Source organism: Passer domesticus, chromosome 3 (assembly GCF_036417665.1).
Source record: "Passer domesticus isolate bPasDom1 chromosome 3, bPasDom1.hap1, whole genome shotgun sequence".
NCBI classification, from domain to species: Eukaryota; Metazoa; Chordata; class Aves; order Passeriformes; family Passeridae; genus Passer; species Passer domesticus.
Genome location: NC_087476.1, coordinates 64,089,556 through 64,112,708, shown reverse-complemented (window position 1 = coordinate 64,112,708; position 23,153 = coordinate 64,089,556). Strand labels below are relative to the sequence as shown.

The window sequence follows — 23,153 nt, the reverse complement described above, 5'->3', positions numbered from 1 at the left end:
TTGTCATTTATGACTATTTTCATGCACTAGAAAATAAAAATTAAATATCTAAAATGTCATGCCTACATTCTTTGGAAGAAAGTTCAAATTTTTCGTTTAAAAATTTCATTATTCTAAAATTTGGGAAAAAATACACCAGGAAAAGGAAGCTGAAATAGGTATTTTGTTTTGAGATGATGTTCATGAAAGTAAGCTAAAAAAAAAATAAATTCCTAAAGAACCAATCATTTAAGCAAAATTACTATCAGACTTCTGAGGTTTTTTATGTGGTAAGCTGCAAACAAACAGACTGAAGCTGTTTTGATGACACAAGGTTGATGAATATCAAGCCAATTTCCAATATTAATCCAAGCTGGTACACCAGCTGTAGCAATGTTTACTACATTAGAGCAAACCATCCTTTTCCAAAACATACACTGTATATGATCTGTGTAATATTCTGTGTAAACTAATATTATATATAGGGGGCGATAGTCCACTTCGATGCCTGAAGCCACCTTTCCTCCTCAGAACTTTTCTGGTTTGATTCTTTGTGGTAGTTGCACTCCTGTTGCTTGATTCCAGAGCAAGCTATGAGTTTCTTCATCAGGAGGAGGTGGAAATGTATGTTAAGAAGAATACTTTTTTCAAACCTTTAAAGGACTCATTCCTGCAAGCACCACGGTTCCCAAGTGCCCTCAGGAGCTTGGGAGGTGAAGGCAGAACATGTCATTTCAAGTCCACCACTGCAAAAACAGCTTTAGCAAACAGTTCATGCGTCCTTACTTGTTTCTTGTCTTTACTGTGTAGATGAAGAACTAAAGAATTTTGGTTTAATGGTTTAACCTTCTTCTGGTGAAGAGTGCTCCAAATCTGGCTGCTGCATGGCCAGCTGAGAATAATTGTGCTCTAGGCTGGGCAAGAGAAAGGGCTTAAAGAGTGCCCAAGACACTGCTGGGGATGACAGTAATTACCCTTTGTGGCAGTCATGGGAAATTAGACAGCAGCTGAGGCCGGAGCACAGATTTGGAAGGCAATATGCTGCTTGGGGAAGGATGGTTTGAAAGTTATGGAGTAGACAAAATCAAGTTTTTGCTGTTGAAACAAGAAGCTGTGCTGGAAGAAATTCAGCATTGTCACCTCTGAGTGACAATGCTGCCCCTGGATATTTCGATAGGCAGTGCCAGAAGTTTAGGTGCTCTTGTTGTCTGGCTTGTGATACGTGTTGGGTGGAAATCAGAGGCTGACCCTCAGACTGTTTTTCAGATCAGCCTCCTATGACAGATGGATGGCAAAGCAGAGCTGGGATAAGATAATTAACAAGATAATAAGCAATTTTCTCTGATAGCCAGAGACAGCACTTGGTGACTCAGGACATCCTCAGCTGTGATGTGACTCAGGGCAAAGTGTAAAGTTTCACCTCTTTGTACTCCTCCTGTTACTAACCCACAGTATTTCTTGGTGTCAAAGCATCAGGCCTAACAATTAGGAACATAAACAGGTGTGTCTGTTCCCTCCCTTTTTCTGTGTATTACACATGGGAGTATTTTAAGGAAGGTTCTAAATCTTGATGCAGTGAATCTTTGATTTACAAAATTCTTCACAGTGGGCTAACCACTGTGAACCTCCAAAGTTCTAACCTTCCTCTGCCCCCACACAAAAACCTCTCAGGTTAATAAAATGGCAGTTTCAACTTGCTAGTAACTTCTTTGGGACTGTAAGGTAAAACAGAAGGAAACTTTCCACGTGGGTGGGCAACAACCATCGCATTCCTGCCATGAGGACACGGCCATGTCACACAAGGGCCAAATGAGTTATTTGAACTTCTGCCTTAAAAGTTCCTTCCCTGGGCACTGCTGGAGGCAGATGTGATGGGCAGCTCCTCCTTCTGCATGCTGGTACCTTCAGAAACCAGTGCCCAGAAGGTTTGTTGATGCTACTGAAAGACTCCAAGACAGCACAGAGTACACACTCACATGAAGGAGGGGGCTGCAAAGGTAATTTGGCTGCTAATCACCCCAAGCCATTTTGCTGTGAGGACTGCAAGTAGACTTTGGGATACTGTTTTTGTACTGGGCTTGGTTTTTCTCTTGGACCTCAGTTCTTGATTCTCTCTTCTTTTGAGGCTATTCTAAAATAGCCTGAGAAAGTCTCAATTTTTCTAATTTTCCTATTGTCAGCAGGATTTTATTACTTTATTACTTTTTATCTAAGAAGAAGAAAAAGAGGGTTAAGGGATAAAAGCCTGGTTGCATTAATATTTTGTATAAGCTTCAGATATGAACCTGGCAAGCACATGTGTTCTTGTCAAGACAGGGTGTGGTAAAATCAGGACAACTTATGAAAAAAGTAGTATGGCATTACAGAAGTGAGGTTACAAGAATTCCGTATGGGAAAATAAAAGAATGAAAAACTGGAAATAACAGCACAGTCCCAACTATGATTTACACAACTTTGGCCCGTCCTCATTCACATTGAGGTCAGCTATGGACTAAATTGTGATACTATGGATGTGTTCATGTAAATACTTTATATAATATTTTTCCTTCATTTTTCATGTTTGCATTTTACCTGTCTGATGTTTTCCTGAGGGCAAAGTTCTAGGGCACCAGTTACTTTGTAAGAAATGGGGAACTGGGCATGTAAGCCAGGTGTACAGCCAATAATTAAATCTTCTGGATTTACACTATCTGTGGAAAAATCCTACAGACAACAGCTGCCTCCCTGTTTCATCTGCATTTGAACAATCAAGGGCAATTTAAAGTGCTTTATGATGGATTCTCCATGGATACCTAATATAATTTCCTTTCATTATGATACTCGAGTAGGTTTTCACAAAACTGTTTTTACAAAAAAACAGATGGCTTGGGCAAACTAGGGCACAAGTGAAAGGATGTCTCATAAAAGCTACCCAAGAGAGGACAGTTTGATCTAATCTCACCACATTCATGTTACACAGGAAAACTTTGCAAGTTTGAGATTTTGAAAGTTGTTCCTGTAAATTTTTTGCACTCCCAGCAGACACATGCAAAATCCTATGATATGTCCACCTTGTCACTTTGATCATGAAAAATGAAAAACAAAATTGAAAAAAAAAATTGGTGCATCACTTCATATGCAGGAAATCTAACTAACCACTGTGTGCAGATGGGCATATGAGCCCTAACGTGTCAAGTCATTTAAGGAACCATGTATGAAAACAGCTCTGATGGCCCCATCAGAATCGTCTGCAGCCTTAAGGTTATGCAGGTGCTTGTTTGCATTTTGGCACTAGCACTGAAGAATTTTGCAGATAAAATTGAGGCCCAGAGATTCCTATGGAGCTGCACCAAAGCAACAATTTTTTTCTTGAAAACAAAATTTCTGGCAAAAGCCATATTTTGATAGTGTGGAAAAAGATAAAGGAAGACCCAACTGATTTCATCTTTCCCCATTATTTTCAGTCTTTTAAATTTCAGGTTGGAATTTCCAATATGATTCAGAAGGAACTCTTTGTTCAGATCACTACCCTTCTAACAAAATGGTTTGGATCCCACTTTCTGACAGAGTACACAAATGGGCCAATCCCTTTTTCCCTTATCATGATCTTGATTGCTTCATTCTTTTCTTAAATCTGTTTATCTTCAGAACACAGAGAAATCCACTGGATACAGAAATGTGTGAGGAAGTGTTCCAAGAGACTGAATTACAAGAGTAACTGTCACAACTGAGATGTGTCAAAAGGAAAGATGAAGCTTTTTCATGTGACCAGGTTGTGCATCTAAGAAAACATGATTTAATTATGACCCAAATTCTGCTAATTTTACACATATTAAATTGTCCTTTATTTTGGAAATGATATGTCAGCTGTAACTCTTCTTTCTTGTCTTATGTGTACCAGTGTCCTATTCCAGAAGTAAACAGAGCTGCTGAGTGGAGCATTGTATTAGAGATATTATTGCTTCTGAACACATAAAGTAAAGGGCTTACACTTCAACAATGAAATGTCACACTCGAGAAAACAAATTAATGTTTTGCAAGTGATGGCAATGGGGTCAAAACTTTGGTCATGTCAGTAGTTCATACAACAAAATATGCACAACAAATACAACTGCAAACTAGATAGCATTTGAATTATTGATTAAGCAGGATGTATTTTAAGACCAAGTGGCAAGTGCCTGAGAAATGTAAAGTGAAATATGGACATATTTGCAGAGAAAATTGAAAAGACTAAGATGTTCAAGCTCTGGCAGAAACACCAGAAATTAAATTGACGATATGAACTTACCAGCAGGAAGTTGTTTGGGGTTTTTTTGTTGTTGTTTCAGTTTGTACCTGTAGGGCTGCTTGGCATTCTGCTCGTTTTCAACCCAATTTCTTCATTGCTTTTCAGTGGTGAAGTTGAATTCGATAAAACATGTTTGTTGGAGGACATTTCCCTAATTCTGAATTTGACAGGAATAGAAGCAATGCCTTTGGCAGTCATCTTTATTTCTATTGTTGTAGCAGACCTAATGTTCCCAAAAGCTTCAGACATCTGTTCTTCCCTGCTTTTTCTTTAGCATTGCTGTTGGGCACAATGAAAGTTTAAGTCCTTTATTGTGTTGCTCTTAGTGTTTCAGTGTCCTTTTCTCTTATGAGAAGACTTGGATCTCAAGTCTTCTCTACAGAGAAACCTGGCTAACAGAGATGAAGAACTAAGGAGATGTCTTCTCTTCCTCTAACTTTGCCTTTGCTTGAAAATCCAAGCTCTCTGACTGTGACTTAGCTCAAATCAATCTAACAATTTGCTTAGTTATCACTGCACTTAACCTTAAATTTAACAATTTAGTTCAAAATCTAGCAATTGACTGTTAGTTAATAATCTAACAAATTGAGGCACATCATTGGCTCCTGGATTTAGCTTCCATTATATTTTAGAACCGATTATACTTTGTCTGCTGTTTTTGCCATGCACCCCTGTTGCAGAATTCGCAGGAAACAACATTGGCATCTGTAAAACAGTGTTATCCTTCTCACTGTTTTTTTGCTGCGGGGTTTAGGATGTGTTTTTCTAGGAATCTGTCTTGAACTGGACTGGCATGACTGCAAGCAAGTTACCCTAAAGGCAGGATTTCATTTGATTACTAATACCTGTGATACTACTTCTTGTTGAATACCCACCTACCCATGCACCTTGTTCTTTAAGGAAAAGCCTTTCCAGTGAGAGCCTGGGGCAGGGAACCAGGCTACAGTCCCTGATGCTGTGCTGGGTTTGGCAAATTGCTTCATTCCTCCTCTCCCAGGAATGCAAAGTGGCAGTGGGAAATGGAGACTGGGGCTGTGTCCCTCAGAGTCACCAGCCCTGTCACTACTCACACACCTTTAGGGAGGAGGAGGAGGAAAAGGGAAGAGAGGAGATGATGAAACTGCCGAGATCAGCAAGGGAGAGGAGAGAGGAAGGGGGATGATCACCGGTGATTTTCTTTTCTTTTTAATTACGCTCTGCTCTCTCATCAAGGTTGGAGTCACACTCCTAAACCTTGTTTTGTGCACCTTTCCTCACCTCCAGGCGTTTTGTCAGTGTCCAGCTAATGCAAAAGAAGCTGTAAACACAAATGGTGGTTGCTTAAGTTCTCTTTAGCTTCCTCAAGGGATTGCCACATCTGGTGGAGCAAAAGCACTGAGCAGGACCGTGCTGGTTTCCTATTGTGTGAACACGAGTGCGTTACCGTCTGTGGCACATGGTGGCACAGAATCACCTGTGCAGGCACTCAACTCCATAAGTCCACAAGCAGACAGGTGGTCCATAAGTGTCCCCTGTTCTCATGTGCTTGTGAGCAAGGCCTTGGGAGGCAGCCAGCATTGGACTGAAGAATAACACAAGCTGGAGTTGTGATGCTGGCTGTCAAACTTCAGCCAGAATACTCAGGTACTCCAAGGTGGTGCCTGAGAGGAGGAGGCTTTGGGGGCTTCCACAATTCCCCACTCTCAGTAGAGAACAAAAGTTAAGACTAATTTTTGAAACAATACATAGATACCATATTTTATTAGGTGTAATAAGCATAAGAAAATATTTATGTTTTTTTTCTCCTGAATGGATAATATTACACAATGAATTACAAGTCATTTTATACTAATTGTGTTCTCAACTTTTCACTTTGATTTTCTTCCAGCTAGGAAATATTGTTTAAAAGTATTTACATGTTCTTGCCTAATTATTCCTTGCTGCATATACTCTCCCCATTCCTTGATCAATAAGACTGAGTGCAGCGGCTGCGACCCCTACAACTGAGAGACTGATCTCTCAGTCTTATTGATCAAGGTTAGGAGACACTCCATAAAAGTGAATGGAGTTAATGGCTTAAAAAACCCAACCAACCAACCAACCAACCAACAAACCAACCAAACAAACAAAAAACTCCAAACAACCCAGGTGAAGCCCTGTGTCTTTATTAGTTTTAGGTACCAAGAAATTTTACCTGAAAAATTTTCCATCTCTAATTTGTTGAAACAAAGAACACTTGGCAGGGCTTTTATAGTACACACAATTACAAAATTGCAGATGTGTTACAAGCTAATAAACCTCAGTAGTTAAGGATTTAGATGAGACTCCTTTTCCACATCACATATTATCCCTTTTTTTCACTTAAGAGAATGAATTGAATGTTATAAATTTAGGTTTAACAAGGCAGAAACCAGTAGAGTCTTCAGTATACTTCATTGCTTGCGGTATATTGAGGCTTGAGGCACTGTGGAGTACAGGATGCTGGAAGATGTTTTATGATGTGATTTTCTTTATGAGAGCTTTAGTATGAGCTGGTAAGGAGTATTTATGCATTTTACAGTTACATATGACAGTATACACTTTCCAATTTAAAAATACTTAAGAACAGCACATGAACAAAGAAGGAGCCTTTTAGCAACTGTATAATACTTACACTCACACTGCTCCAGCTCAGCTCCTGAGGTGCAGGGAAATCATACCTGACCTTTCTACACTGGATAAAAAAGCTGGGCCAGTATAGCAGAGCATTTTAAAGTCATATGTTTTGATACAGCAGAAAAAAATGTCAAGACAGCCAAGAAGAAAGCCACCGCAGGAGTTTTATCAAACCAAGTCTGCAGGTTGCAGGGGTGGCTTGAAATCCCTTCTGCCTCTGCCCACTCTGTACTGGCACCAGCAATGGCACATCAGGATTCTTAAGGCTTTACTGGTGTTCCTTGCTGACTCTTGTAAATATTTAGAAATAAATACATTCCACATGAATGAGGAAAAGTCAAGATGCTGTCTCTGGTAGGGAGCTTTAATCCCTTCTTTACTCTGTCCTTATGGCTTAAGTGAATGAATGAAAATAGAAGCAAAGCTATGAAGTGCTGGCTGACTAATTTATTACTTTGGCAGTCAGTGGGCAAATGTATTTGACTTTTTTGAAAATTGTGCAAAAATCCTCAGGTTAAAGATGATACATATAAAATGGGATTATTTTGAGTTTCTTTCCTTCAGGAAGATGATATGCATTGGGGTTTTTTTATTGCCAGTTTAATAAGTTTTTCTGAATTTCATTACAGTGATGAATGTATTTAAAATGCAGTGGAATCCACATAAACCCCACTCATGGGAATGAAAGAGGAAAACCAAGGGGTTTTAACATTTGTGCTTTATCTGACCAACCCACATCAGATATGACAGTCCAATATAGAGTAGATAACTTTACTGCAGATGCCAGTGGCATATTTCTACACACATTAGAAAAGTTTCCAGCCTTTTCTACTAACATCTGATGACAATATTCTGAAAAACATAGCTAGTCTGTCAGGTATCTCTGGAATATGAACACATTTTTCCTGGTGCTTATGGGGAAGAGTAAAAATATGTGGGCTTGACATTACCCAGGATCTGATCTTCATAGTTAGGAAGGCAGCAGAAGAAGAATCCCAAGCATATTTCCATAATGGCAGTGGTCCAGCCAAAGCCATAGGCCCAGCTGAACATATTGACTCCTGTCATCTCAATTTCAGATGAGAACTTCACTGGGTAAATCACCAGGCCCATGATGGAGAACACAGCTGAAGAAACAGGAGAAAAAAAAACATGTTTAACACCCAGCACCACTGCCGTCCTTCATAATCCCTGTAGCTAAACCCATCCTTGTTTTGGAGGATCTGAAAATCGATCCAGTGCCATGAGAGACTTTGATTTTTCATACAGAGCTCAATTGCACACAGCAGAGACTTGGGTATAGGATCGCCTGAGGAAAATACCAGTTCTAGTATGGATATATCTGCACTAGCTAAACTTGACTCCACATGCTGCCTTACCAGCCACGAAAAGCAAGCCTCCGATCCCACGAATGAAGTTGAACCGAAGAGTGTCAATGGCAAATGCTATGATGGCCAGTGCAAAACAGATGACTAGAAGTAGGAAGCCAACCAGGTATGTGGCAGCAGCGGCTCTTCCCCAGGCTGAAATCAGAAGGAAGATACAAAAAAACAAAGGTTGGTTTTCTCTGGTTAGTAATTAAAGGTTAATTTAAAAACCTGTGAAAAGAGGATCATCTCCCAAGAAAGAAAGCATGGGAGCTTCTCTCCTCTTGTAGGTGAACATTTCAGTTTCACAAGAAATCATGCACTAACTGCAGAAGGCATAAAATTCCAGATTGGTCTTCTCATGCAGAATGAAATGGGGGCTTGGGTGAGAGCTTACTGTTTAGTTTTAACAATTAAGAATTAAGAGAGAAATGGCCTTAAATGTGTAAAACTGGACACTGTCTTTCAATAGCAAATATTACCTCAGCAGATGCCATAAAAACAGCTTCCTTTTGCACAGACAAGGACAAATAAACTATTCCTGGAACTAATAAAATCTTCCTTTGAAACAAAGTGTTTATAAAAGCACTACCAATCTGGCAAACTTAAAGGTATGGAAATAACCCATAAATGTCAAAATTCAGTGATATCTGTCTTTCAGCCTTAGTTTAGCTCTGTGTCCTAAATGGAGCTAAGGATTTGGAATCTGTTTTGTAGGGAAATTTGGTCTCTGATTTTGGTCCAAATTTAGAACCACTTCAATTCAAAAAGCTTATTTCGGATATTAATTCTTTAATTTTCAAATTATAGACTTTTATGTTATAACATGTTAAAGCAAAGCATATTGCATTGGCATAACAACTGGAAAAATAATATTTATTTAATATTTAAAGACTTAAGTAACAACTACTGTTCCAAGAGATCAAAGTGTCTCTTCTGGATCTAAAAAAGCTACTTTGACACATTTTAAATTGTGTATTAAATTGAGTAAGCAGTTAAAGTCTGGTAGGCATCTACAGACTTCATCCCCTCATCTAAGCCACTATGTCTTTGTCAAGTGTTGGCTTCTAACCAAATATATGCAACTGCAGTGCCAAAAAATTATCACAGCCCAAACAACCCTGACAATAATTACAATTTAACTTAAATGCAGTGCATGCTGTTCAGTAAAAGTTCCCTCTGAAACTGAGTAAGTAACCTATCAATTTGTTTGCTTTAAGCATGGAAGCAATAAAATGCAAAGTGTCCTGTCTTTCCCTTGTCCAGAGTCAGGTAAGCATGAAAGCAACTGACTTGTCCCCAGTGAGTGACAACTTGGTGTTCAATCTGTCTTTCCCCAGGGCCCACACCACCACTGCTATTAGGCAAGAAAAATGGATCAGGATTTTCCAGCTATCCTTTTCTACCCCTCAATCAAAACCAGTTTCCCTTCTGTTTGCTTTCCCACATTCTCCCTGCTTTATGATTCCTGCTCTGTTCTAGCTATCACACTATATCTTCAGTTTTATTTCATCTCCATTCTCTTTCTTATTCCACAAAGTTTCTGTCTGCTTGTAGGGCTTTTCAGCTGGGTTGTTTTCCCAGTAAACAGGTAGCTGCCTGAGTAGATTGAAAGGGACAGCAATTGTGTTCTTACATCTCATTTTCTAGCCCAGAGTTTTAGCTCAAACTCTTCTCTCTAGGAGTTTACAGGGGGCTCAGAGGTAGAGTGTGCAGTGTGGAGGCACAAGAGAGGGGACAGCACCTCAGGCAGAGCATCAGAAGAAACAGTCAAGGAGAGGAATTTCTTACACTGCTCAACATACCCCATTTAAGGTGTTCCTATTCCCTCTGTTACCCCTTTAAAACAGCAAAAAAAGGGACACCTGGCCATAAGAGATGTTTCTCAGCAATGGTGACCTCACTGCTCTTTGATACAAGAGTTCTGGATACTTCTGGCAAAAGTATGGAATGACAAGAACATCTGGAGGTGATGTTTTTTCTTAGGTGCAAAAGTGCTTGTGGTTAGATACAAAACTCCCAGGCAAAGGAGCAGACTCAGGGCACAGCTGCCTGCCCAGCAAGTTCTGAGACACCAGGAGTCCTGGGGGTTCCACCTCCCCTGCTGCCAAAGCTCAGCCTTGCTTCCCAAGAGCGGCTGATGGTAGAGCACCAAGCCCTGGGCTGGGAGCAGCACCAGGGCTGGGGGCTCAGGGAGCTGTGCCTGGTGGCTGCAGACATGTGGGGTGGCACCTTGTCCATGCCAGCAGCTCCCTCCCCGGCCAGGCTCACCCAGGTGTTTTTCCTGAAGTAGTGTTCCAAATGCTGTGACTGTATGGAAGCAGATTGGGCGCACGCCCAGCCCGCTGGGCACTGGCTATGTGGCAAGAAGAGACATGCCTGTTGCAGGATGCTTACACCATTTGGAGGCATTGCTCAATCACCTAACAGCCAATTTTGTGTCTCTCAGTTCTACAAAAGAGAAAAAAAACCACCTTCAATGTTGGAAGAAAAACAGCATGCAGCTCCAAGGCAGTAGAGTGTATGAAGAGTGAGTCTCTACAGGGTTTTTTTGAAGAAAAGTATTCTGAGTTCATCTGCCCTTTGCAAAAAGCAGCAGCTATCAGTATTCTAATACCACAGTGTGTAAACTGTAGAGTAAAAGGCAACAAAGGCTTTGTGCAGCAATAATTGCAACTGTTTCTATATTTGAGATGCTTATTTTATCTTGTGCCAGCCAGAAGCACTCAAGTAGCTTAGTTCTTTACAAACAGAACTAAGACTTAAAATTCCTTTAAAATGTCAAATTTAGAAGTATTAAATTGGTCAAAAAACACTGACAAGTAAGTAGCTAATTTGGTCCCAAATATTTTCTTATATTCCAATGTTGTAGGGGGTTTTGTCTTCAACATTGAGTAGAAATATAAATAAATTTTTCTATCTGCAAAGGTTTTTCTTAAAAATGTGAACTCCAGGCCAAAGAATCCTCACAGGTGCAACACCAATTCAGTGTATTCTTGGCTGTAAAGTGAGGGCAATTAAAAGCTGAAAGGGTCCAGTCCACCTGTCACCAAATCAAAAATTGAAACAGAGGGAGCAACAGGTTACAGGATATCAAACTGAGTTTGTAAAAATATTTTGAGATCCATTTTCTCAGGCCCAAAAATGGTGGTGATTTTTGGCTGTTTAAGAGTTAAAATGTGCTTGTGAGAAAATAAATGTATGTATACAAAAGTGTCTTTGAATACCAGCAGCATCCTGTAATGCTTTGGTGCCAGTCCCATTTCTCCCTCTCTCAGTTCCTTCACCAGCTGAAAGAGCACCAGTGAACACTATGAAAGGGTTTGTGGGCAGCTACACACCAGCCACTCTTCAAAACTCCTTCTAACTGGCAATTTTCTGAGCAATTTGGTCTTATATAAGACATTGCTATCCCAAACAGGGAAGAGGAACCCATGTTCTCACACCTGCCTCAAGCGGGTGAGGACAGTGCTTCTGATAGCAGAGTTTTTTATGTCGCTCACCAGTGATTTGTGAGAGTCTGGGCTGTCCAAAGTGAATACAGTAATGCAACCACTGGAAAATGCAAGTGCCTGACTTCTACAACTCCCTGCTTTGTGAGAAGACCCCTGAGCTAATGTAGAGACCAGAAAGAGCCCTCCATGCCAGGACAGAGCTCATGATATCTTGTGAGCTACATAAAGAATTCAATAATATCACAGATTTATTACTCTGCTATTAAAGCTAACTCAGTTTGGAGGCAGCATAGCTACCTCTTGTATTGCACCATATAAACACATGCTGGTTATCCTATGGCTGCAGCCATAGGGAAGATGATGGACTTAATTAGACATCCAGGACTAAGAATATCTCCAGTTTCCTGCCTTCCTGATTTTACTCCCTTACACATTTTACAGTTTATGAAAGTGTAAACGCTGTCGGTGCTTCACACAAAAAGAAACAAACTTTCTTGCTCAGCAGTAAGTTGAGCCAAAACTTTGAACCACCATACCTAGTATTTCCTCAGCCTGTCATGTTTCATGCTCCAAATGGTGCCTTTAAAAATAGAGCTGTTGTATCTTGAAAATAGCATATAACCTTTACTTTCTCCATGAAAAATACAAATGCCCAAGTTCCTGGTGTATGTGTTGCAAAACATGGGAAAACACTCACAATAACATTCTCATGTTTTTCTTGATCTGGTACTCCCACACCACATAAACTGCTGAGTCTCTCCTTGGGTGACATTTTCTGAAAGCAACCCCAGAGAGTTCAGAAGTACCGCTCCTTGTATGATCAATAAGAATGTACTTCTTCAAATTTTCCTCTTGGTTGGAAGCTAAATACACAACTAGCATTGGAAAGAAAAATATTTATTGCCAGCTCAAAGACACCAACAATTATCTAGAGGTTCTTGCTGACTGATCATTTTCACACTGCAGTGAATTGTGCAGTGATTTGAGGAGGGGTAGCTTTAATTCACAAGAACGAGGGAGGGGTGAAATCAAATGTAAGAGACATTTTGCTCTGTTATCCTTCATACCACCAAGGGAAAGGAACATAAACCCTGCAGTTCTAGCTGCAGTCTTGCAAAGCAACTCTTAGGAGAACTAAAATCTGCAGTGGTAGCAATTCATCTCTGTGTTATACATAATGAAAATGTTTCTAGGCTGAGTTTGCAGAGCTCAACCTGTTTAACATCTCTCTGATTAAAGGGAAAGAGTATTATTTTGGAAACAAAGCTGAACTCACTTGAGTTTCTCAACCTGGCGTTCTTTGTCAGGGTGTGGCAAGCACCGCAGAGCACATGCTTCACTTTGAAAGGAACTGCTTTGGTCAAGTTTTACCATTCCCCTTTGGTTTGTTCTCCTCAAGAAGGTTTCCATGTGAAAGTGCATGTGTTTGCAGAACTCATGTTCCCTTAGCATGACTCTTATGGTGGTCCATCAAACCCAATAACCCACATCTCTACCAGCCAAAGGGTTACAAGCTGCTGGTGTGCATGCACACCACTGTCATCAGGACTCTGGATTTCCTGTGTTACCTGTGCAGCACAACACAGTGCAAAATCCTGTCTTCTGGAGATACTGACTCTGTAACATGCCAACTAAGGGGAATTTCTGTGCTCTTTCTGGAAACAAATGCACACAATAATCTCTGCAATTGTTTGCTGATCACGTGAGCTGGCATTGAAATACCAGTGTACATGGGTTTGCATATAGGCAAGATAAATCAGAAACTACCAAAAGCAGCTTCTTTTAATAAACTGCATGTGCAGACTAAAAGCCATTGACTGAAAATTATTTCAAAGGAAGTTTGTACAAATGAGAGGAAAAAAAATCACAGTCATGAATAATTTTATGAACAGAATAAAATGAGGAAAATAATATCAAAGGTATATGATATGAAAAAGTACATATGTACTATTTTTTGAGTTTCTGCCTTCATTGCATCTGGATCATTCTAAAAATAACTTCATTCTCTGTGTACCTTGCATATCGGTAGTCAATACTGGAGGTTTTTCTTTTGATTTTTTTTTGGTTGAAATTTATCTTTTGCAGTGGAATACAGAATTTTTAGTATTTCTATATTGTATCCTCTTTGGTAACTCTGTTCTTTTCCCCATAGCATTACCTTTTTAGAATTCATTGGCTGTTAATACACATTTCTCATTTAATAGCAGAGTATTATCTCATGAAAGTAGTTTTTGTGTGAGCCAGAACCAGCTTTTAGCTTGCCACTATTTAAAAGACAACCATGACCTATTTAGGTTCACATTAGGATAATGTCATGGCCAAAGTTTCTCAATGATTAGTAACAAGTCCCATATAAATGAGAAAGGATTAGGACAATTACCCCACAATAATGATTTTAGATGACAACATTAAGGAAAAGAACCTTTATAAGTAGTTCTTCTATCAATAAAACACAGTATACATTAGCAGAAGGCAGTGTTTTGTCCACAGCTGCATGTTAAAATGATAGCTCAATGTGGCTTGCTCCTTTAAAGGAAAAACCTATTAATTCCTTACCCCTGGCTTCACCCACAAACAAACACAGGCAAAACCTTTGTGTAATCTGCAACCCTCCTTTCTTACTGAGGCAAGCAATTAAACTTAGAAGCTATTCTGACTTGAATTTGAGGGGAGGAGTAGTTACGTCTGGAGGGAGTGGTTCAAATTCATCTCATCATAAGCTCAGGCATGTACAAGCTTGACTTAGAAGCTGGCTTCTGCAAATCCTGCATTAATGAGGGCTGCTCCCTGATGCTTGCTTAGTGCTGGGAAGGCAGAAGGGGCAAAAGGTGTAGAGCCATCATCAAAGGCAGCACCAAGGGAGTAAGTTAGATATTAAATGTAATGCACACACAGTGCCTCAAAGGTTTGCTCATGAGAGAGTCAGGGAGTACCCCCATCTCACATTATCTTCAGAAGCAGTTGCACACACTGGGAAAATCTCAGGATTAAAGCTCAGCATCATATACTTTAATGCTATAACATTTTTCCTCCTATTTTTTCCAATTTATTTTAAATTAAAGCAGGATTACTTATACTTGGATGTGTACATGGGGTTTGGGAGGGTCAGGTAAATAAAATAGGTAAGGTATTGATTAATCAGTTCATTTACATAAGCTCAGTTAATGAGAATAGCAAGATGTACCTGCTCCCTAATTACCCCTGAGTGGGTTGAAATATGTAATGTGAATTAAACAGCATTGATTTCCACGATAACACAATGAACTAGGACTTTTAATCAAATCAAAGTAGAGTGGAACCTTTTAAAAAATAAGTTCTTTTTAAGTTTTATATTCCCAGAGTCATTTGGGACTAATGAACACTGAATTTACATCTTATTTCCATGTGCACCAAGAATTGTTGTCACTCTTGATCTGCAGTTTTCATGCTGTGAGCAAACTTTGTTCTGAAACCTTGATGAAAATCACCTTTCGCACTAGGGTATTTCCCACTAACAGACAGCAGCTGTGAACCTGGATCTGATTTTCTGATAGGAGCAAAATTTTACTATTTGCAAAATACAACCCTCAGAATATAAGCAGAAGTTGTGCTTTGTACTCATAAAAATATATTGAATTTATTTACACTTCTTGTTAATGAAACAGCTTTTACAATGCATCCTGAAAATCTTTGTCCCGTGCTGCTTACTGCTGATGAGGTTGTTAAATGAACTGCACAGAGACTTCCTTTTTTTTTTTTGGGCCTCATTTGGGCACAGCATCCATACATCAGCACAGTAGGTGACATTAGATGTACTCAGTTTCAGATTAGTAATTCAGCAGGACTGAAGTGAAGTGTAATTTAGTACTAGTAGAAGGAAGCCAGATACCTCTGGAACACAGACTAGTGTCAGCTCTCCATAAGCTGCTTTGAGTTCCTGGGAATTTTTGACCAATGGGTTATTCTATAATGGTATTTGACAAAGAAGAAACGTGGCGTTACAATGCTCACTGAGTCAGTGTGTTTGAGTTGTGTCAGAACAGCACAAGCTGCCAATAAAAAGCAATACAGAAATGTGAAAGAATGTTCTGAGAGTTTTGTTTCTTTTGATGTTTAACACCTTCACACTTAAGTAATATGTTTAAACCTATAGTAGAATTTTAAATACATCTTGCAGCCCGTATCACTGTTCAGACAATGGAGATGTTGTTATGGAAATGCTGTATTAGATTACCTCAATAAACTAGAGGAACAAATGAGGTGAAGAGGATTGAGAGTTTGGCCAGGAGTTTCCAAATGCTGTCAGCAGAGATGTCTCCTCTGTAAGTGAATGGAATTCTCTCTTCAGGACTTCAGGGCCTGAAAATGCAAAGTGTTGAGGATCTTAAAATCCTCAGCACCAGCAGTTCATATCTCCTGATGGGCAGGTGAGAATGTTCCACATGACTGCTATTTTTCCACATAATCTAACTGTAATTATTAAGGGAAGGCTGGATAACAAACAGTGGGATTACATGTGCAATTGCTCTCTGGAGAATTATTTGCTCAAGAGCATTACTATTATTTATAAAAGAATCTGATTAAATGAATCTGCTACTGAAATTTTAAAGTACAGTCTCTAAAACTACAAGGGAAAGCACACAAGCAATTGCAGGTAAGAAATAAAAATTGCCATGGTAATTAAATGCTCTGGCCTTGATGCCCTTCTCTTATACCCCTTACACCTTATTGTTTATACTGTTTAGAATCAATGGAGTGTCTCCTATGAGCTGGGGAAAAATCAAATTTTTTCTTTCCTTCTTGCATCATTCCTTGCACAAACGCTGTTGTGATTTTTTCTTTAGCTATATGTTTGAGACTGTATTTTTTCTCATTTTAAGTTTGAATAATTATTGAGTCTTCTACATTATTCAGTAAGTAATCTTGTAGTCTTATTTCTCACTGGTTAAACCCAGGGAACATTATACTTTAAGGAGAATTATGTTTTTGGAAATCATATGCTTCTCTACATACTGTAATTAAAATTACAGACAATCACTTTATACAAATATAACCATTTTATGATACAATACAGCAGGAACAGCAGCAGCCTTTTGTTTTCAGTTCACCCTGTGTCAAAGGAGTCAAGGTCTGCCCTTTAATCCAGGCCATGTACAGAGCAGAGCTGGACTCCATCCTGGGCTCTCCCACAGGCTTCCTTGAACTGCTCTGAAACCTCCCCAACCTCTTTCCCAGCTGCAAAGACACTTTTGCAAACCTACTTGGAAGTTACCAAATTCTGAAAGCTGTTAAGTGCAGAACCTTTACTTCAGGAAAAATCTGTAATGAAGGCCCAGTGACTTGAGCTGGTCCCTACTTCAAAAGCACAGTTACTTGTTTACTTCATTTCTGTTTTGATGTACAGACACCCCCAGATGCCAGAGAGACACTGGGTCATTTTGTTTGTCCTCCATCTGCTGTATCCCATCCTGTCTCTCTGGAAATATCCCCATGTCACTCCACTCCGGGGGCTTGCTTTATCTTGGGGCAAGTAAGGGTTTCCCCATGCTAGGATTAGGTGCTGGCTGTCAGATGTGATGGGAATGTGGGGGAAGGAAAAACAGTTTTACGTAGGTAGTGTGGCAGTGGCAAAACCTGGTGGCTGGTCTGTCCTGTGCCCCGGGTGTAACGAGCCACTGCTCTGATGGAGAAGGTCGTTTTCCAGAGGGAGGGCTGTGTGGCCAGCAGTGCAAGGCCAGTGGTAGGTGCAGTATCAAGAGAGAGACTTTGGAAACTGATCCAAACCACACCATGTTACCTTGCTGTTGTATCACTACTTGGGTATTTTTAGTAAGTGATTTCCATTTTGTTCTTCCTCCAGGATAATAAATGCGCTTCGCTGTAGCAAAAGATTCCCTGGAAACAAAAGCCTGGTACAGGCAAAATGGGGTGAAAAAATCCACTCATCAATGGGGATGCAGAATATTTCTTTTCTCTAAAGGATATTACTTTTTGCAACATTTCCTTCTTTCACGTATCCTGTAGCCATTCTTATCTGCTGTCATATTTGAAGTAGCTTTTGTTCATTATAATCATACTATACTAGCCTTCTTATCTTGTAGTATTGCATTCATATTCATAGGCCAAAATAAAACTGGATACCTAGAACATAGTTGCCCATTATTTGCCTGGAAGACAAGCTGCACAAAGGAGTCCCATCCAGATGGCAAAATCATTCATCCCTCCACTAATCTCCACAGCCACAAACCCCTCCACACATCCCAGGAAAAACCTATAATATAATATTATGATGTGAAAATAACTGAAGATATGGATTCCACTTGCCATATGGAAATGTATTTTCCTGATTGTTTTTCCCCAAGATCTCTGTTTGCACTATGCAAATAAGATGATCTTGACAACATACACTTTAAAATTTCAGGTTTTTTGATGGCAGCATCTGCAAATGGAAGAACTACAAAACTGGATGGAAGATAGGGGACAAGTGTAGTCACAAGTTTTTCACCCTTTGTGCATCATATTAAGACTAATAAAATCAGTTATTTTCCCCCTCATTATTTATTATGTATTTACCTACACATGTTTAAACATCTCCAAAGCCTGCAGTGGAATAAATTACATACTGAAGAAATGTCTCAGGTCTGCAAGACACACCTTGTTCAAGACAGGTAATATAGCCAAAGAACAAGAAAAACAAAGGAGTGCTGTGCCAGCATCATGATGGGGTTTAACCTGTGCATTTTCTTTGTAAGCTCAGTCATCTCCCACAGAGGTACATTCCATATTGCTCATTATCTATCCAAAAAGTCTTAATCTCTCCTTGTATGTGTTCAAGCATGTCATCAGATTGAGCCCTTTGTTTTTTCAAGTGCAAGAACAATGAAGAGCAAGAGCAATGAATCTCTGAGTCCCTCATCCTAAATTCCCTGAATTTTGAATGTGTCCTAATGCACTGGATATTTTTTTCCTAGAAAGTTCTATTTATTTGAACTAAATATGCTTGAAAAGCAACAGTCTTTGATAAAGTCTACATGGGTGTCATATGTTTAAAGCAGATGATCTGAAGTCTTGGAGAAGCTAACAGAGTGTATAAACTCTTCATATTTTCACTTTCCACAGAGCTTGTAAACTTTGCAAAAGACCACGGGTTAAAGTTAACAGATGCTTTCACAAAAGGTAAGTGCACCAGTTACTTCACTGCCTTTCCAAAAAAAAAAAAAAAAAAAAAAAAAAAAATTAAAAAAACCCCAAAACCTCTGAATGCCACTGATGCAGCCAATGAAATATTCAACCTTCTTCCCTTCCAATATAATCAACCTCAATGACATTGGGTTCTTGCCTTCCAACTGTATAAACATACCTTGAGCCAAACAGCCAAGATTCAAGGGGAATTATAAACATTGCACGTGCAGAATTTGATTTGAATTTGCACATTATAATTAACAACTTGCAAGGATGTTGCAATTACATCTAATTATGATAGGATGAAGATGACTGTAGTGGATTAAGATAACTACACTGTCCAAGTCATGTTGACAATATTTGCTGGCAGCTGCTGGGGTACACATACATATAATATTTATCAGTGAAACCACCCCTGCAGGAGGGACAAATTTCAGAACCTACCCAGCCAGTGGCAGATTAGGCAGGGAAGCTGAGAGTAAAGGTCAGAAGAAACAAGATGGAAACTGTGGAACAGAGGGAGGAAAAGAGATCTCATCTCAGGAATGCTGTAGAACATTTCTGTCCTTTACGTTTACATCACATCTTTGTCTCTGTGCTCAGGAAGGCGTGTAATTACACTTTGTTTAACCAGCACAAGCACTGTGTTTAGCTTGGCACAAAGTTAAACATCCCACAGAACATGATGCTGAATGCTTGTTTTCCATGACCTTTCTGGAGCACAATAGATAAATTTAATCCCAGAATTACTAAAACCTTCTATTTCATCACTAAGGAAGGTACAATCAGGCTCAACACAAGACCTGCATGCTCACAAATGAGATGCTCTCATGGCCTGGTCTTTTGAGTGGAATCCAAGACCAGCATCAGCCACCTCTGCCTTGCATGAGAAAATGTGGGAGTCACAAAAGAAAAATCCCAACCCTGCATCACTGAACAAGGAAAAGTGGAGAACAGGACTGGATCTGAGGATATCCCACCTCTGTCGAGAAGGGGTCTGAGGGAGAGATCTGGAAAAGATCAGGACAGTGTTTGCAGCCTTAACAGTTAGGTCTACAGTCCTCTTCTGAGTCAGGGATAACTCACCCCATGAAGGGCAAGGTCTGCATTTTAATGGCAAAATCTGGCAAAGGCAGCAGCCTGGCAGTATAGCCCACTCTTACCTGGCCTTTGCATACCTTATTTACATACAGCCTTCACATTTTCTCCCACTACCTAGGTGACTCCATTGTGCCAGACATATCCAGGAAATTTTGTTCAGGAGGATTTTGAGGATTTGCTTAGGCTTCCTGGGTATTTAATCTCCTTGAAGAGCTCAAGTGATAGATGCATGCCTATTGAGGGCATAATGCGGTCATGCAGCTCAGGAACAATGTTTCTAATGCTTTCAGAAGCATCAGTGGACTCTCCAATGTACATGCTGGACAATGTCCTGCATGTGTGTACCAAGTCCACAATGTTTGTGTAAAAAGTGCTGGACTTATTGTGGATGTCATTCATGGTAACTCCAGACATTCCAGGGCAGTCTGCACAGAGGATGACCTCCCTGGCTTGTCTGTAGATGCTGTCCAGTTTCCAGGGAAACTGTGCATGCAGCTGCAGAATTTAAAGCTATCAGAGTGAGGCAGGATAAGGAAGGAAGTGAAATGGCAGACACTTATCTAGGTCCCAGAAGTATGGAGAAATTTCTCTTGTTTTATTAAGAGAAGCAAGGTGAAACATCTCTGTATTTTCTGTCCAGTTAAAGCTGTCATTCATAGCATTCTCCAGGGCCTAACTTGGAGATCAAGAGGAGGGCTCACTTTTCAGGAAACTTAGGAGGAAACTCAGGACTGAGAAGTCCTCTACTAAGCATGATGTTCTTTCTCCTTCTCTTAAGTCCCACGTAGCAGAGGCCCATTTGCTGGCTTGACTTAAGCCCAGCCACAGAGCTGATGCTGGAGCCCTGAGAGCAGGGCTGGATGGTCATGCCTGGAGCCCTACACTCACAGAGGCCTGCTGCAATTAACTCATTACATCTCCATTTTGTGCATAGAAGGTAGAGTTTCATGACATACAATAAACCTTCAGGAACAATTTTGAAGCACTGTAATAAATAATCCCTGAGATTGCTTCAGCAAGTGCGCTTACTCTTACTTTTAACAAGAAGAACTGACATTCTGAGCCTCAGAGAAAAGGTTCTTCCTTGTAATTTGAATGAGCATAAATTTTAAGAACTCATGAACTTCAAGCTAACAGTCCTTCATTCACTATTACTTGTTGCAAACCACAGCCAACAGCAAATATACAGAAATAAAAATAAAAAGGAAAAATAAAAAAGAAACAGAATACATCCAGAGTGATCCTTCTCTTGGGCTATTCTCCCACATTTGTGGTTTACGTCTTTTCAATCTGAAGATTGCACCGAGGTCAATATGTTTAATAGCATACTTCACCAAAACTCAGTACAAACAAGAAATCCTTTCATCTTTTAAAGCTTTCTTTCATAATCACAAGGAGACTCTTTCACACGACCCACCTACTGGAGCAGTTTCAGGGCAGCATTCTGTAGCCTGACACTCCCTGGGAATATCTTGCTGCCATCTTACATTTTTACCTCCCTGTTTCTGGCACTCAGACCTGCTTGTCACACTAATGCCATGCTTACCCAGACAACTTGCTGTTTGGATGTTTGATCACCGGTTTGAACACCGGTAAGTTTTGAGGAGCAGTGATTAGTGAGAAGAGGTTACCAGGTTCTGAGAGAGGAAGAAAATCCCGTATTCTTTGCACTGGTACCATACAATGCGTGGGTTTTTATGTATTATGTAATCCTCTAGATTCTTTTCTGCACAGGGGTGTGAGGGCATTTTATTTCTTCACCCAGTTAGTCAAAAGCCTCAGTGTACTTAGCGACAGTCCCTATTGCCCGTGGCTTCATATATAAATGCAGGTACTGGGTGATGCAGTTAGGAGACCTGCGGGAAGGTGACCCGGGAGATGTGACCCTCTGCTCCAGATCCTGCTCCCTGCCACCCCTGCAGGCACTTACCGTAGTCCATGAGGGACTCGCAGCTCCATTCCCCGCCCTGGCCAGGCCTCCTGCAGATCTGCCACAGCGACGCTTGCAGCACATAGGGCAAGGTCTGCGACTCCAGCCAGCCCCAGCCTGCCAGCGCGATGATGCCGAAGATGACCCCGATGCCCAGGAGCAGGGGAAGGATCCATCGGCAGCGCGTGTAGTCGAGGCCGTACTTCACCATGGCTCGGGCAGGCGCTGGCAGGACAAGGCCTCTCTGCCGCAGGCTGGGCCGCGCAAAGCGATGGTGCCTCTGCGGAGCTCCTGGAAAGGCGGTGCCGGCACCTGCGAACGCGTGTGCAGATGTTGGGGAAAAGCTTTTCAGCCAGGACAGACACAGCAGAGAAGGAGGGAGGGAGGGAGGGAAGGAGCTCCACCTAGATTCAGATGAGTAAGAGCTGCCGCTGAGCAATAACCAGTTGAGCTGGGGAGAAGCTTCGAGGCTGGGTTTATCTGTGAGATCTTCTCTGCCCTGCTGACTAGGTAACAAATCAGGAGATGTTTACCCTCAGCATTTAACACTTTCCTTCCTGACATCCCCACCAGCAGCTGTGCTTACACCTTTCCATCTTCTAAGGGATTTGCACTATGGCAGGAGAAAGCAGAGACGAGAAGGAACAGTTTGCATGACACGGTGGATGATGCCTCTGAGACTTGCCACCTGGAGGCTGTGAGCTGCCCTTCTAGGACTCCATTTAAAAATGAAATCATACCTTATATTTTACAGCAAAAGAAATTCCCATAGCTGTTATAAAGCTAAGGCAATAAAGAATGTCACTGTTGGGCCTTCCCCTTCTGAAGCATAGGTACAGAAGAAAATAAAAATATGGTATGATCTGGATATAGCCTTAATGGGAGAACAAAAGCTGAGTTCTGATTTGACTGAGCCTCACAAACACACCCTGAGTGGATCTGGCTGTACAAGCACTGCCTGGGGCCTGTCAGAGCCTGTCTGCAGCTGCTCAGTGTGCAAGGCAGGGATGAGCCATCACCTCTCTCTGCCCTGGGAGGACACCCAGCCCGGAGCGGGGCAGAGCTTCCTGTCTGTCGGCTCAGAAGCGATATTGTTGTGTTCCCTGCACTCTCTCCTTGAACTAACACATGCTACAACCTAGTATTTTAGTAGGGCCCAATTACATTTGCATCTGGAAGGAGCTGCAGCCCTTGATCAAAGCTGGTTTGTGTGAAACACAGTTAAGCCCAGAGGATGTGAAGTATCCTTTGCTCCCATG

At 40.8% G+C, this 23,153-nt stretch overlaps 1 protein-coding gene across 1 annotated transcript; it reads right to left on the bottom strand.

Moving 5' to 3' along the window:
- Positions 1–6,374: 6,374 nt before the first annotated feature.
- Positions 6,375–22,894, bottom strand: LOC135296781 (p53 apoptosis effector related to PMP-22-like). Its single transcript, XM_064413563.1, has 4 exons — positions 22,299–22,894; positions 21,895–22,206; positions 8,260–8,403; positions 6,375–8,007 (listed from the first exon to the last, which is right to left on the bottom strand). The coding sequence occupies exons 1-4, from the start codon at positions 22,456–22,458 to the stop codon at positions 7,793–7,795; spliced, it is 831 nt and encodes a 276-aa protein (XP_064269633.1). The 5' UTR covers positions 22,459–22,894; the 3' UTR covers positions 6,375–7,792.
- Between the last annotated feature and the right edge of the window lie 259 nt (positions 22,895–23,153).

What these genes read in the sequence shown, in the direction of transcription:
- LOC135296781 (XM_064413563.1), bottom strand. Translation starts at nt 22,458, where the DNA reads ATGTCAGGAAGGAAAGTGTTAAATGCTGAGGGTAAACATCTCCTGATT. An exon ending in CGAGTCCCTCATGGACTACG is followed by an intron (nt 8,404 to 21,894) that starts GTAAGTGCCTGC and finishes TTCTGATTTCAG; the next exon opens with CCTGGGGAAGAGCCGCTGCT. An exon ending in AGGCTTGCTTTTCGTGGCTG is followed by an intron (nt 8,008 to 8,259) that starts GTAAGGCAGCAT and finishes CTGTTTCTTCAG; the next exon opens with CTGTGTTCTCCATCATGGGC.